The sequence below is a fragment of the Cibotium barometz genome, chromosome 16 (genome assembly GCF_041138505.1).
Source record: "Cibotium barometz isolate CiBa-2024 chromosome 16, ASM4113850v1, whole genome shotgun sequence".
Classification (NCBI taxonomy): domain Eukaryota; kingdom Viridiplantae; phylum Streptophyta; class Polypodiopsida; order Cyatheales; family Cibotiaceae; genus Cibotium; species Cibotium barometz.
This window is the reverse complement of record NC_141061.1, coordinates 41,978,247-41,994,911: the sequence shown is the minus strand read 5'-3', so window position 1 is coordinate 41,994,911 and position 16,665 is coordinate 41,978,247. Positions and strand designations below refer to the sequence as shown.

Here is a 16,665-nt window from a genome sequence, read left to right as displayed (position 1 = left end):
AGTGTTTGTATGGGACTCTTGCATGGTGACAAACTCGTCGCTAAGGAAAAGCCCCCTCAAAGCACCGCTACAATCCTTCAACCGGCCCAACATCAAAAAGTTGTAGGCAAACCGGGTGTCGGAATATTTGAGGAGAGAGAGAGAGACAGGACCTCTTGTTGAACTCATGCCCAAGTCTTTGGTGGTTGAGGACAAAGGAGACCATGGTGTTGGCCTCCTCAATGAGCGGGCTAATCCATGGTAATGCCCCGATGTCCTTGAGGAGGTTGTTTAGGCAATGAGCCATACAAAAGGACACCGTGACATGTCCATACATACCTTGGAGAATAGCTCCCGCCGCTCTATTGGAAGGCTCCCCATCCGCAACAAAGCCCACTACATGCTCGGGGCCAACGATCTCCATGGTGGTAGCCCACTCCGCCGCAAGCACATCCGCGCTCTTCCCAGTACCGGATGCATCATGAGATGAGATGAAGTACATCTCTCCGCGGGAATATGCAACCATGCCGTGAATACTCCTCTTGTGGGTGTCACTCCATCCATCCACAATGAGGGAGACTCCATTCCTCTCCCATTGCCGCTTTGTGTTGTCGGCCGCTTGCTCTACAATGCGCTTCTCCTTCTCGAGCAATGTAGTGCGCAAGCTCTCGGATGAGGGGGGCGTATAGGTTGAGCCATACTCCCCAATCTTCTTAACCATGACCTTGAAGTATTCCGACCTATTCAAGAAAGTAATTTACTAATGAGGAAGCGGGCCACCGCCATATCCACCTCAACCTTCAACTTGGGGTTCCAATTCTCCCCAAGTGTAGATTGTCGCCATGGGCCAAGTAATGGTTGAGAGGCCGTGGAGATGGAGGGTGCCGAAGTCGTGGATGGAGTAACATTCCGACTTGATGGTGAAGGTGATGGTGTGCATGATCCTGATCCACCACATGACTCCATTGTAGAGGCTTGAGTTCCTCTCCCCATCGTCGCGGGATCCACGGCCACTCGTGGTGTCCTTGTCGCTTCGACCACTTCGTAGACGCTAAGCTTGTCAAGAAGTTTCCGTCTCTTCTCGGGCGTGACATTCGTGCAAAACCTCACCTCATGCCCACTCTCATGCAAGAGGTGGTGGGCTCGCACTTTGTCGACGCCACCCGTTCGCCGGTACGGGCAAAGCTTGCATACTCATGGCCGAGAACCGCCTCCATGAGCGGATGGGGTGTAGTTAACCTCCTCCCACCAGTCCATCCCGTTGTCCTTCTACGAGAAGCCCCGGCACGTGAGGAGGATGCCATGGTTGAAGATGGCTTGACTCTTGAGCCTTGAGGAATGAGAGAGAGAAAGAGAGAGGCCTAGAGGCTTGGAAGTTGGAAGACTCAAGAGGCTTCAAAGTTGAGAGAGAGGTGAGAGAAATGAAATGAAATGTTATATTAACGTCTTCAAAAGGCCATAATGACCTATGAGACCAAAAAGTTACATCATGGTGGATCTGATACAATGTCTGGATAAAAAACCAGAAAATGAAAAATAAAGATGATACTACTGGCACCTAGAAAATGAAACTGGAACTGGAAGGTAAACAGAAACCCTTATAGGGTGTGAATATAGTGAGAGGGGGGGGGGGGGGGGAGGGGGTACGCTATGGAGGTGAGTGGAGTACAGTGAGGGGATACAATATCATGTGGGACGGGGGGGTACACTATGGAGGTGCCTCCGTCTCATAATATGTGCCGCATCGGACGCTGGCGGATCTCCTCAATATCCTCTGTGGTCAGCACCCTGATTGGGTGTCCCGCATGTCTCACAAGAATAATCCGAATCCGCAGCTGCAACCTCCGTCTATGCTGGGATGCCCTCCTCCGTAGTCGTGGGCGTCTGGACCACCCAAGCTCAGTCACAAGATCAATCAGTGTACCGTTGGTGTGGGCAGTATCCATGTCCTGCTGCTGCTGTGGTCCATCTGGCGCAGTGATGGCTGGACTAAAGAAGTCTGTAATGTCCGGCTCTCTGTGCGCCTAAGCAGGCTATCTCTATATCTCCGCAGCTCAAGCAAGAACAATCCCAAACACCTCTGGTCCTGGAACCCCATGACTCTGGAAAGTGGTCCAAAACCCTCTCTGAATAAACAGTGGAAACGACCACGTATCTCATAGTATGCAGTACAATGGCATATATAATGCAGCTCTGTCTCTGGCTCCCCATGGCATACTCGACATATCCTGGCCTCAGCTGGTATACCTCTATATCGGCCAATCTCGATCTCAAGCTAGTGTGAGGATGTGCGAATCTGACCAATAGCACATCATACTGCATGAGACAAGTGTACATCCATGTAACTGGGTCTGATCACAAAACCATCTGCTGTGAGCTGAAGAAAATGCTCTATGTAGAAAGCCATCTTCGTGCCCAGCTCCTCAGTCGGCTGTATCCATGTCCTCCTAATGTCCAACTGAACTAAATCCTGATGGATGAGTCTGGTAATCTCTGTCCGTGTGAGAGTGAGAGAGCGTGCCTCCAGAGAATACTGGAAGGGAGGCAATCTGTCCATGCTAAAAACATGTGCCTGGAACCAAGATGTCATTTGTCCATACCAACAAGCCGTGTCTCTGAATCTGTCTAGCAGGCATATAGTCTGAAATATGGCCTCTACCATCATAGGAGGTGCAGCAAACTCTGCTCGGATAATGTCATGAGGTACTGACGGTTTGCTGCGTATCATGCGTGCCATCAAGAGGGCTTGTAGTCTCTCTATCTGTGTCCACCAATGGGTAGCAAGGCCTGGCGCCCATACCGCTGCTCCATACATCAATGCCGGTGTGACTAATGTGTCAAATAGCCACCCCTTCGTCCGGGGCTCCTGAAAATGCGCCTGGTGGCACTGTCTCTCTAGCATAGCCAATGCTGCATATCCCCGTGTCAATCTAGCTCTGGCTGCTGAACCCATGGTGAAGCGTGTGGCTGCTGCAGAGAAGGTAACCCCTAGTTACACGTATGATGTCACCACCTCCACCTTGCGTCCTGCGAGAGTGAATGTCAACTGACTCCTGCCCTGTCTCGATGTATGAAAGACCATAACCTTGGTTTTCCCAAGGTTCACAATAAGACCCCTCTGTGTGCAAAAATCATCGAGTGCATGTAGATGCTGCTGTAGACCACCTGGAGACTCAGACACTAATACAATATCATCAGCATAAAGCATAATATGTACTAAGGTACCTGCTAAATCAACTCCATCTCTGCCTCCCCGTGTAATGAAGTCAGCCACCTCATCAATGTATAACCCAAATAGCATGGGGGAAAGTGGGCATCCTTGCTTCACACCAATGGAGCTAGCAATAGTCTCGGACATACCTCCTGGACATCTGACTCGCCCAAAAACCTACTCATATAATGCATAGATGCCCCATGTCATATCTGCTAGTATGCCAAGAGACTGTAGGTGCTAAAGGAGCCTCTCTCGTGGTACTATGTCAAATGCCTTGCGGAAATCCACAAAGCAGCAATAGAGCTTTCTCTTCCTCACTCTGGCCTGATCAATCATACATCTCAAAGTGAATCAATGGTCAGTGGTAGAGAAAACTCTCCTGAAGCCTGCATGCCCTGATGAGCGTAAACCTGCTCGCTCAGCATATAAGCTTAGCTCTTGCTCCAACACTGCACCAAGGTTGCTGCCGTACGTACGTACGGATCCGTACAGTACGGTATAGTCGTACGGTACGGAACAGTGCCGTACTGTACGGGTCCGTACAGAATCGTTTAAAAAAATAAAAATATGTGGCATGTGGCGAGGCGCGTGTGTGGCGATCAGGCGATTGTAGATAAGCGACCAAAATTTGGGCATTTTGTGTGTACTTGCAAAATCGAGTGTCATGTGTGTACCTGCAAAACTTTGCAGAGCAAATTTCCTCGCTCTCTCTCCCGCCTAGACTTCATCATGCCGCGCAAGACTAACCCGAACTGGGCAATCCACACCAATGTCCTGAGGGTTGTTAACACCCCTTCTCAGCAAGGGTCAGGTACTCGGCTATGGGCATGCAAGTATTGCGGAGAGCAGTACACTAGCACCATAACTCGCGTCATCAAGCACATGACAGGTATCGGGTGCACCAATCAATGTGGTCCATGTGATAAAATACCACAAGCTTTGAGGGACCAATTGATTGCGGAGAATTGTCCTGCAATGGGTGGTGCAAGCAGTGTTAGAGGTGGTGAAAGTACGCAAGATGCTCTCCATGATGCTTTTATTGGAGATGTTACAGGTTCAGGTACACTAGATGAGGGTGAAAGTCTTTTGGCTTCAGCCCAATCCACCACATGCAGGAAGAGGGCACGTATTGCCGATGATGAGCACCTCCTGCCACAAGATGCGAGAGGTACAGCGGAGGCATCAAAGCAATCCACTCTGCGTTCTTGTATCTCATCACAAGCTTGGGTAAAGGAGCGGCAAAGGGTGGCAGAAATGGAGATTTGTCGTACTCTTATTGAGTGTAATATATCCTTCAATGTGTTAAGGACAGACCAATGGAAAAGAATGGTGAAAGCAATTGGGCAGGTAGGGCCTACTGAGACGTGGACACGTCTTGAGTATACGAAGATGCATACATCCATGTTGGATGAGCAGAAGGCCTTGATAGACAAGGTGCTCACTCCTGTGAAAGCAGGTTGGCAAGAGTTTGGATGCACTATTATTTCAGATGGGTGGACAGACATTCGCAAGAGGCACATAATCAATATCCTTGTGTCATCTTGCTTGGGCACCTATTTCTTGCGTGCCGTGGATGCAGGGAGAGCAGGAGACAGGATCACAGGGGAGTTCATTTATGGCCACATTCGACAGGCTATCCTTGAGGTTGGGGAGGACAATGTTGTGCAGGTGGTGACCGACAACGCCTCTAACTGCAAGGCAATGGGTCAAATGGTCGAGGCAGAGTTTCCACATATAGTGTGGACTCCATGTGCTGCCCATTGTCTTGATTTACTTATGGAAGACATTGGGAAGCTTGTTTGGGTGCAGCCCATTGTTGCAGATGCTGTAAAGATCACCACCTTCTTCCGCAAGAAGCATCAGGCTCTTGCCATCTTTCGGAGCCATAGCCCTTTGGATATGGTGAGACCCTCCAAGACCAAGTTTGCCTACATATTCTTGGTCTTGTATAGGCTCTACAAGATAAGAGATTCACTATCATCAATAGTTGTGGATCCAAGGTGGCGACAGATGCATCATTCAGAGGATGAGCGTACAAAATACTTGCAGAGGCAGATCCTGGATGATGATTTTTGGCAGCAAGTTCATAGCCTTTCAGTTGCACTTAAGCCCGTGTATGTCCTTCTCCGACTTACAGACATGGAGGGCTCAACTTTGGGGCTGGTCTTTCATTTGTTTATGAAAATGAAAGACCATGTTGCTCAGTGCTCCATGATGACTGCTCAACGGTAAGCAATAGTTCTAATTTCTTCCTCTTTCTTTGATTTTTTTGACTTCTCGATTCTCGATTCTCATGACATGTCAGGACTCACATGTGTACACTTAGCACTATAACCTAAGACATGTATTTTCAATCTCTCATTTTCAGCCGAGGTGAGATCTTGGACATTGTAGACAAACGGTGGACATTCATGAGCCGTCCCATCCATGCGATGGCTGCCATGCTCCATGCTCTCTACAGGTCGCCAAAGCTATGGAATAATACTGCTTTGAGCATGAAGGATGTTCACAGAGGAGGAGCAACTTCAGATCGATAGAGAGCACCACGTACATGAGTGGTATTGGTGCTTCATTTGCGAGACCTGTGTCATTGAGGAAGGAAGCCATGAAATTCCCTTTGACATGGTGGCACTCTTATGGAAGGGTTGGTCTTCCAAACCCTTCACGCTTTGCTCTTCGTGTTCTATCTCAGGTAACTTGTAATTAATCTCTAAAGTATAGTCTTCAGAAGTGAAGCTTGATGTTTTAGCATTAAAAGATTTACAAATTTGCTCGCATTGCATTCATTTTTGCACAGGATTGCTCAGCTGGAGCATGTGAGCGGAACTGGAGCTCATACTCTCTTATACACACCAAGATTCGGAATCGCCTTAGTACTTCTCAATTAGAGAAGTTGGTGTAGTGCAGAGCTAACATGAGGCTCGTGCGAAGCTACCATGCTTTGGGGTCACGAAGCAGGTATAAATTGGAATTTGGACTCAAGAAGAACTTAGAAGTAGAAATTTTTTTCTAGTTCAATAAATATCCAATATGCAATTTGTAGCATGTTTAAACAGGTTGATCCAACACTACTCAAATTGGTAGATGAACCCAGCTCGGAGCTTGTGGATCGGCAAATTAGAGATGAGCAAGAGGAGATTTTGAGAGCTTTACATAGAGAGCTTGAGAGCGTGGATCGTTGTGTGACCCGCTCACGTGCACGATCTCTCAGCATTCCTCTACGCCAGGCAGCTCCAGATCCAGGCTCTGCGAGACGAGAGAGCATTCGCAAGGGAAAGCTTCCAGTTCGTCGCACCCAGCAGAGGCGTGCAAATGAGGCTGTCGAACTCATTCACACTCAGATTCCCGAGGCACATGACGAGGATGCACTGGAGCTTCTTGTTGCTGAGCCAGAGTTCGATGAAGAGGACAATGGTATCAATGATGAAGGCATGCTCTCTTCAGAAGACTCATCATCTTCATCTGATGATGAGATTTGAGACTCTTGCGTCTAGACTCTAGAGTCTAGACAACTGTAGTGTTTCATTGTTTTGCTTTTTGCACTTGTGGACCAGGACATGTGTTGTAGACATGATATTTGTACTCTCTTTTATCATCTATGACTTTCATGGTTCTTGCTTATATCACTATGACTGTTGACATGAGGTATTGTGTAATGGGCTTGGTAACTGATAATTGATTTAAACTTTAAGTAATGAGGTTCAGTCTTTATTTTAAGTATTTTGGTTGCTATGTCTACAAAATATTCAGGTTTCTAGGACTGTTTACAAATGGTACGTATTGTTTACATACCTTAAAATTTGTTCCATACAGAAGTACGTTCCGTACGTACTGATAGCGTACCGTACACTACGTACCTTTCCACCTTGCACTGCACCATAGAGTTTAGCTAGCACGTGGCCAACCATAACCGTCCTGTAGTTACTCGGATTGAGCATATCTCCTGTTTTGTGAAAATCGGCACAATGGTGTGCATCGTCCACTCCGCAGGTAAACCCTCTACTAGTGCCCTGTTAAACAGGTGTGCAAGAAAAGGAGCCAAAGAATCTACTGCATATATGAGATGCTCACCCTGCAAGCCCATATGGTCGACGGCCCGTCCATGCTGTAGGCGGTGGATAGCTTCATGTACTGTTGTACGACCAATAGGATTCAAAGGAGGGAAAAAGACCGCAGCCCGCCGGCTACTCTATACGACCAGCGCTCAGCAAATCCAAAGGGAACAAGCTGTTGTACGGCTGTTGTGTGTGCACTTTTTTTTCCTCCAGCTATTGCCGACCATCCCCCTTTTTACCGTGCGCTTCCTTCCTGTGCTTTTAAAGGAATCGACCCCTGTGCCAAAAGTGATAGCCTCTCCAAAAGTATCAAAAAGCCCCTTGTTTTGGGAGTTGTAAACAACCGCCATATATATATATATATATATATATATATATATATATATATATATATATATATATATATATATATATATATATATAATGCATCTTTCTATGCATAAAATCAAAATTGATAAGAATAACTCTTTTGGAATAAAAATAAAATTCTTTATGCATCTATTTATGCATAAAATCAAAATTGATGAAAATAACTCTTTTGAATTAAAAATAAAATTCTTTATGCATCTTTCTATGCATAAAATCAAAATTGATAAGAATAACTCTTTTGGAAATAAAATTCTTTATGTATCTATTTATGCATAAAATCAAACTTGATGAAAATAACTCTTTTGAATTAAAAATAAAATTCTTTATACATCCATTTATGCATCAAAATTGATGAAAATAACTCTGTTGAATTAAAAATAAAATTCTTTATGTATATAAAAGCTTGCAAGATCCATGCAAAGCTAGGCACCCACTTGAAGTGTTCACACACATAGCTTAAAAGTTCAGGTCCACCAGTTGTATATGCTCCATATGTCCATCCACTTATAAATAAGTGTGAACAAGTATCCTTATAAACCATAAGTGAGTAAAAAACTTGTAAACTCATGTCCTGTATTCCGCCTTCAGATAGAGACATGCCAGATAAGCCTTCACACAAGTTCTGCAACAAGCCTTCACACAAGTTCTGCAACAAGCCTTGGCTTTACACAAGCGTCTTCCATCTTGTGACTTCCTTGCTTCTGTGGAAAATCCCCGTTCACACCTTGGCTCCAACCGGTGTATGAAACACTGGTCAAGACTAAAAGGGACCAAATGGTACGAACAAGGATGACAAGTTGGATGGAACCAAATATGCCCATTGGAAGCTGAATATGCGGGATCTGGTTCATCCACAAGGGTTTATGGGAGATTGTTTAGGGCACTGAGAAGAAGTCAGAGCATCCCCAAAACTCAAGGTGGTGGACCCAAGATCAAGAGGACGAATTCCTTGCAAAATTACAAGACTGGGAGAATCATGATTCGAAGGCACATTGAGTGCTTGTGAGGACCATCACAAAGGAGGTCTCACCGGCCATGCAAACTCTTACCAATGCTCATCAAGTATGGCCTAAATTGGAGGATCTCTTTGCTCGAGATTCGTCAGTGAGAGCAATTACTTTGCAAGGGCAACTCTACGGTCTCTTATTTCCTGTTGGCAATTCTATGCAGTTATTTCTCATGAAGGCCAAAGTTATCCATGTCCAGTTTTACTGGCAATGGGAACTGCTTGCTTTGTCCTCTGCTCAGTTGGCTGCACTTATCCTGACCAAGCTTCCCCTAGAATATGATGTGGTTTCTCGAGCTTTGCAATGCAAAGTCACAACCACTCAACTAGATTTTGATGACCTTAGCTCACTTCTGTTGGAAGAAGTGTCCGTCCTCGTTTCTAAGGGTAAGATGAAGGTGTCTCTTAACAGTTCAGATGAGGCACGCACTTCAGTTCAGAAGAAAGTTTGGAGTCGTTGCTTCTCATGTGGGAAGAGAGGACACATGTCCAAGGGTTGTTTGTCCAAGAAGAAGACAAGACTAAGGGCAAGTCTTCATCTCAGAAGAAGGGTAACAACACGACACACGACAGTGATACAAATACTTCTAGTAACACATCTAGGGCTCCTAGGGCGCTTCCGGCTCGGGAGGACCAAGATGGTGTACTTCTCTAGTATACATGTAGTTTCTCCCACGTGCTTTTAGTCAGAGAAGGCTTGTGGGCGGGAGAAGGAGCTGGTAGCAACTTCATTTTTGGTGCACAGGAACCATGAGTTGGAGTTCCAAGCATTAAAAATCTGGTAGGACATGGTCATCTTTGGTGTAGCAGAGATTATGGACTAGACCTATTTCGAGTTCATTGTTTGAGGCTTTTGGGACGTGATGTGTTCATTGTCCACTATTGGGGATTATGAGCGCGGTGTGTCCAGCAGCTCATCATCTTATTCTTGGAGTTCACTGCACACACGTGTGGGAATTCAGTGCCAAGCAAAGTTCCTTGATGTTGGTTTGTAGTGGCATTTTGTTTTGACGAAACAAGTTGGTGGGTGCTCTCTCCAAGGTGATTCCGGTATCTGCAGTACTAGAGGGTCCATGGTTGCATCTTCATCAACTTATCTTCTTCAGACTCTTGCACATTATGAACTGCAGAGGGGGTGTTAAAAATTGTTCATCTCAATGTATTTGGGCTTTCCCTATTTTATGAGATTTTATCTATTTTCTCCTACCATAGTTGTTTCTCATACTATACAGTTCGTACGGTACCGTACCGTAAAATATCGTAGGGTACGATAATACTATTGGCTGCCTACGCAGTTATCGTTTCTGCCCGTTTCTTGCGCCGTTTTGCTGCCAGTTTTGTTACCATTTTATGACCGCTTTCTTCGCCTTGTCTTGGCCCAAGTCTTTGGTTATACTATAGCCTATGCCATATGGCCTCTCTTGAGCACCTCCTATAAAATGCCCACCCCCCAGGCTTCCCTCACATAATACATTCAACGTTGACAACTTGACTCTCCATGCTACATAGCTTGAGCCTTGAGCTTTGATTCTTGAAGCTCTAGCCTCTCTCTCTCTCTCTCTCTCTCTCTCTCTCTCTCTCGGAGGCGCCTACCTCGCTTCTACGACCTCTCCATTCTAGACAGCCCCATGGCGGAGATACTTGATCTAAGGAGAGGGCAACACTTCAACTGATCAGCATACATGGATCTACCTGATATACATTTTTCAATATTTTCCGGTATTTTCTACTCAATATCATCTCGGAGTCTTACAGTTCTGTTCTTATAACTGTAGGACAATCAGTCTATTGTACTTTTTAGTCTCATTTAGTTGTTCTCTTTGATGAGACACCAACTTCAGATGTACTCTCAATTTTGGTCTCATAGGCCACTATGGCCTCTTAGAGACGTTAATATATAATTTCATTTCTCTCTCAAATCTCAACTATCAAGCCTCTCTCTCTCTCTCTCTCAACTCTTAAGCCACTCTCCCCCCTCTCTCAAGCCTCTCTCTCTCTCTGGAATAGCAGTGGATCATGCTATCTTGTCCTTCACTCTCACATTTCAGTTCAACACCGCTCCATTGGGACAGGTCTCCACACACACTAGTTATACCTTTACGAGGGAGACTGACACCGTGTACACGGATGAGATATACAGACGCTTATGTGCCGAGGAGCCGGGACAGCCATTAGATGAGCTCACTCAGATATTGATAAAGACGCTTCATGTCGCAGCATCAGAGGCATATCCCCATAGTCAGCCTACACGGAGACGATCTGCGAACATGCCCCAACTACAGCTGGTATGATGAGGAGTGCACAGAGATGAGGATCAGATTACAGAGAGAGGTGCTCATGGGTGTTACCACTCACAGACAGTCACGGATTACCTTCCGGCACCTAGTGCGACGGAAGAAGAGGGCTTATCTTGCTCAGTTAGAGAGGGATTTGTATCAGTTATTTATGAGTCGAGACTCGGGCGAGGCATGGAGACTATTCCATGAGCATTCACCATCACCAGCCATTACCTCCACAGAGATTTGGGGTGAGTATGCAGCATCCCTGTACACAACACCAGGACAGCCGCCCCTGCCAGACCCATCGGAGCCATGCCCAGAGACATGTGCTTTCTTTATTGCTGAGATGGTAAGGAAAGCTATTGACAGGATGAGGACTGGGAGAGCATATGATCACGATGGTTTGGTAGCAAAGCACTTTATTCATGCCAGAGATATGCTTGCAGAGCTTATTGCTGTGATGTTTAACCGAGCCATGTGTGAGGGTTTTCCTGAGACTTGGAATATGTCCACGATTGTGCCTATCTTCAAGTCAGGGGATCCCATGCTTCCTGGGAATTATCGTACCATCATGATTGGTCACACATTGGCTAGATTATATGCATCTATTCTTGGGCAGGAGTTGAGTAGATGGGCAGAGAGAGAGGACATACGTGCATCAGGGTAGGCAGGGTTCAAGAGAGGTTTCTCCACTCTTGACCATATCTTGACACTCAAAGCTATTATTGAGGAGGGCAGATTATATGGCAGGAGGATTTATTGTTGCTTTGTGGATTTCCGCAAAGCTTTTGACACAGTACCGAGAGCCAAACTGATGCGCAGACTACAGGAGATGGGAGTGCCCACAGAGTTGATTTGGGGAATCATGGCTTTATACAGGACAATTGTGGGGCAGGTACGTACTACTCAGGGTATATCTGAGATGGTTCACTCCACTATTGGGGTGAAACAAGGCTGCCCCCTTTCTCCCACCTTATTTGGGATGTATGTGGATGAGGTTTCGGACTATGTAGAGTGAGAGGGTGACAGAGGAGCACAGCTAGCAAGGACATGGATTCCGCTGTTATTGTATGCTGATCTCAAATTCTCCAGAGGGGGTGCAGCATCATTTGGATGCATTGCACACGTTTGCACAAGACAGTGGATTGTCTGTTAACCTTGGTAAAACCAAGGTGATGGTGTTTAACACCACAGCACAGTGGGTTAGGAGGTCAGTACCCACCTTTACACATGGTCAGGAGACAGTGGAGTATACAGATGCATATACTTACCTTCATGTGGTTTTTAGTGGCCCACTATTTTCCTTGAGGAGAGCAGCGGAGACCAGATTGATCAGAGCTTATGCAACATTGGGGAGACTAGAGAGGATGTGTTCGCACGTTCAGTTTCAGGAACCTCGAACAAAGCTCTCGCTCTTTGACACTTAGGTCACTTCAGCCATGCTGTATGGAGTGGAGATATGGGGACCCTCAATGGATCACCACAGCTGAGCAAGTAGCATTGATGGATGTAGATGTATGGAGAGGCCCTTGGTTTCTATGATTTCCCGGATGATTAGGGCCAAGGCCTCCGTACCACATGATATTATCGATGCAGAGATGGCTGCCCCCCCATTGGTAGTAGAGGCACTCACTCAATCAGTCTCCTTCATACATAGCACTTGGGCTCTCCCTAGAGACAGATATGCCCTGGAGTCTTCACGACACTTGGCATCACAGGGAGACGGATCATGTTGGTATGCACAGATGACAGCTTGGTTCCAACTGCATGGCTTTAGTATGGACATGCTACCTCCATTTCAGTACTCCCTGGATGCACCCTCGCTCTCTCTCACACGGGCAGAGATTACCAGACTTATCAGGCAAGACTTGACTCAACTGGACACTAGGAGGACATGGATATAGCCGACACACGAGCTTGGTACGAAGATGGCTTTCTATAGAGATCGTCTTCTCCAGCTCACGGAGGATGGGTTTGTGATTAGACCCAGCTACATGGATACTCATCTTTCTCATGGGGTACGGTGTGCTATTGGTCAGATGCGCACATCCTCACACCAGCTAGAGATTGAGACTGGCAGATTCTCAGAGGAGTACCAGTTGAGGCCAAGATTTATACCAATAAATGCAAGAAAAAAGTTTGCAAGGATGTGGACACAACCTGGCAACCACCTAGCAATGTTTGTCTTGCCAAATGGACTCTTCCAGCTGAACATTGTAAAAATGGTTGTGACATGAGGAGATCTGCAAGATGAGCCATTCTCAAATTGTGTAATGCTAAGAAAGTCTGCATTTTTTAAGGAACTGGAACTCCCACTCCCGTAATGAAGTATCCTGTCACACAAAGTCTCACACCACCTTCTTTATCCTGAGTTTCATGAGTCTTTAGCAATTCACTTTATCACTTCAAACTGATGGAATCCCACTTTTCCGCCGCTTTGGTTCTTGCTCATGCGGCCCGGATTTCATCCCTACGTATCTACATAGACTCTCCAAAGACAGTGCCGCATGCCATATCTCTTCCTTGCCTCCAAGGAGCCCCTATTATGCAGAGAGGAGAGTACTTTGGCCTCCCGGGCCAATGCTTCATATGCAGGCAGATAGGGCATCTCGCTAGAGCTTGTCCTTGCCGTGAGTCCATGAGACTGACCCCAATGGTCCCGACAGGAGGATACAATTTCGTCAAAGAACCGTTTCGAGCATTTATCTCAACAGCCACCCGACAGTGATCCCCCCCAACCCCCAACCCCCCCCAAGTCACCTCAAGGCCCTCATATGTGGAGGCCGTCACCCCGCCGAGATTCCTCTCTAGGTTCCAAGATTCCAATGAGGCCCTCTGGCCCTTCTGCGAACCCTTCCTCTCAAAAGGATTCCTCCCTTCCTCTTCCTTCTCCCCACCCCCCCCCTCCTCCTCCCCAATCTTCGTCTCCGGCTCTCCCCTCAATAGCTCCCCCTAACCCGTCTCCTTCGGAGCCCCCTCTCCCCCCTCCCTCCGCCTCTCGTGAGCATTCCCACCCTCCGGCCGCACGCTAGAGCCAAAGCAAAGGCAGCCAGCAAGTCCAGTCCACCATTTGATTCATCGTTTCTCGCAGCCAGTTGAGATGACCATCGCCACCTCTCCGGTGATGGCTCTCCTGACACAGTCACCAGCGCAAACCCCCCCCCCCCCCAAGGTTCTGGGGTAGCTAGTGGAATCAGTTTCTTCCGATGTCTCCCTGTCAAAGGAGACGGTGCCTCCCAATCGGATTTGTGTGGTGTTTCATCAATCCAAGCCCTCCACGCCAAAGAATGGCACGATGATCTTCTACTTGCCCTTGAGTGCAGCACCGGGGACGGAATGGGATACGGAGTCGGTGTCTGCCCGCCATCCAAGGGCAAGCAGTCAAGCTCTCTCATCGTTTGCATGTTCTACGCATCATTGACGTACTTACCCATCTCTGGTCCTTGGCTCGGATGGAGTTGAGAAGCTCGGCCCACAGAGACCACGACAGGGAGGTGGTGTCCTCCAACTTGGAAGTGCAGCTCTTTGTGTTCATATCTAGGTGGCAGTACCCCTTTCCACCTCCTATAGATACCTGCATTGTGACATGTGGAGCCTAGATTATGCTTATTCCCAAGCTCAAGTAGAATGGCATCACATGGAGGCAAGATCCGCGCCCACCTGGCGCGTTTTCATCCTAGGACTGACTGTGATTACTCCTTGTCGAACCCACATCCACGAGTGGAGGGAAGTTTTGATAGTTCCACTTCCCACAAAGATTAGATATGTGGATAGCCTCATGGAACATCCAAGGTTTGGGAGGGCCTCAATGCTTTCAGAGGCGTGGCGTTCTTAGAGGAGAGCTTCAAAGAGCAACAGTTGGGGGACCCATTGATATTCTCTTCCTCCAAGAGCACCATCTTTTAGAGAGAGGGGCGTACCCGCCACTGATTCTACCAAGCAGGAGTCCCACTTTCTAGTCTCCCTCTTTTGGCCCCTCCAAGAGGAGTTCGTATTTCTATCAACGAGCAGCCATTGCCGCCAGTAGTTGGCTCAAGCATCATTGACACTGGTTGGGCTCAATGGGTGACCGTTAAAATTGGCAAGCACCGAAGACTGTGTGGGCTTTTTAAATGTATATGCTCCAAACGCCAGTGTAGGTAGAGCCAGCTTCTGGAGTACAGTTCACTAGTCCCTTCCACAGGCCAACTTTTGGTGTATGGGTGGGGACATTGTTCTTTGCTATTTCATTTCCATTTATCTTTGCTCCTTAGTTCAATTAGGCACACAAGATTGCTACAGATGTAGCAATTTCTGGCACGCCCGGTGGGACGGGGGATTCTATCTTCCCGCCTCCCCACACACGTCTTTCAGCCCCTCTTCTCTGCTCGTCTCTATGAAGCGAGAGGCCACAACCATGCGCTGCCCCTCCCATCTGCCTGCCCTTGCTCAACCTTGCCTCAGTCTCGCATGCTTGGGGCAGCAGCAGTCTACTGTGTGCATTATTATTTTGGTGATCATGGGGCTGCAACGTGAGCTGCGTGGTGCAAATTGCAATCTGTAAAGCGCAGTGGTTCTTCTTGGCGCCACCTCGCATTTCTCTACACCTGTGCAGCACCCATTCAAACACTCGCCACCTTGCTCACCAGCCCATGTCCGTCACCGTTTGGTGGTCAGTGCTGCTTCGCACACCTCAACATTTGATGTGGCGCGCCCTTCACATTCCGGGCCCTTTCACAGACTTGGCTGCCCGTTTCAACTGTCATCTCCGCTGGCCCTATTGACGCACTGTCGACGATCATCCGCTCACGCTTGCCAACGGTTTTACCACCCCATGCTCGCGATCATCATTGACCACATCACCATCAGCTTCCACTGTTCCAGTCAAGCTGCAAAGGCAGGGAAAAAGTCACAATCTACAGAGTGGTCCACGTATCCCCTCACTGTTGATGTTGATGGACCACGAGTTGTTGAGTCCTGTTGGAAATCTACTCAAGCACCCTGTTATTTTTCAACATTGTGAAAGCTGTAGTAGATCCCTTACCTTTTTCTTTGGTGCTCTCTCAGAGGGTGAAATCTCTCTCTCTCTCTCTCTCTCTCTCTCTCTCTCTCTCTCGGAGCGGCTAGCTCACTTACACTCACACCCGGAGATCATGATCCGAGGTATTTTTGCCTCGCCATGTATCTGGTACTGGTTGGAGCTAGACAGACGTGCATTGCATTCTTGTATACCCTGCGCATATAGGTTGCATAGTGAGCCTCTAGCAGTAGTGCTCCATCTATCACACCCCCCCCACTAGCTCAGTACTTTCATAGTTTATTTCATGTTCATTTTGTCCTTTTTTTTTTGGACATCCAGAAGACATTGACAGTTGTATATTGATTTGTCTCATAGGTCGAGTTCGGCCTCTAGTAGACGTTAATACAACTTTCTTTCTTTCTTTCTTTCTCTCTCTCTCTCAAGTGAACTTTCGGACTCCTCTCTCTACTTCATGATGTAATATCTTGCTAACTTGTGGTGATTTTTCTAAATCTTGTGGTGGATTTCTTCTTCTTCTTCTTCTTCTTCTTCTTCTTCTTCTTCTTCTTTTCTCTCTCTCTCTCTCTCTCTCTCTCTCTCTCTCTCTCTCTCTCCACCCTTATATCTTGTGGTGGATACCTCTCTTTTCCCCTCTATATCCTGTGGTTGATACTTCTCTTCCCTTCTCTCTCTCTATTCTGTGGGGGATCTCTCTCTTCCCCCCTACCTCTCTTTATATCTTGTGGTGGATTTTCTCTCTCTTT

The 16,665-nt window shown here is 47.1% G+C and overlaps 2 protein-coding genes across 3 annotated transcripts in view; one reads left to right on the top strand and one right to left on the bottom strand.

Annotated features, from left to right (window-relative positions):
- LOC147630661 (adenine DNA glycosylase-like) overlaps positions 1 to 16,665 on the bottom strand; it is a 120,631-nt gene that overhangs the window by 53,760 nt on the left and 50,206 nt on the right. The gene's annotated exons all lie outside the window — the stretch shown is intronic.
- Positions 5,786 to 6,971, top strand: LOC147630662 (uncharacterized). The gene has a single exon (XM_086810032.1). It carries the CDS (start codon positions 6,238 to 6,240, stop codon positions 6,670 to 6,672), a length of 435 nt encoding a protein of 144 aa, XP_086666158.1. The 5' UTR covers positions 5,786 to 6,237; the 3' UTR covers positions 6,673 to 6,971.

Excerpts from the sequence above, each read along its gene's own strand:
- LOC147630662 (XM_086810032.1), top strand. The coding sequence starts at position 6,238 with ATGTTTAAACAGGTTGATCCAACACTACTCAAATTGGTAGATGAACCC.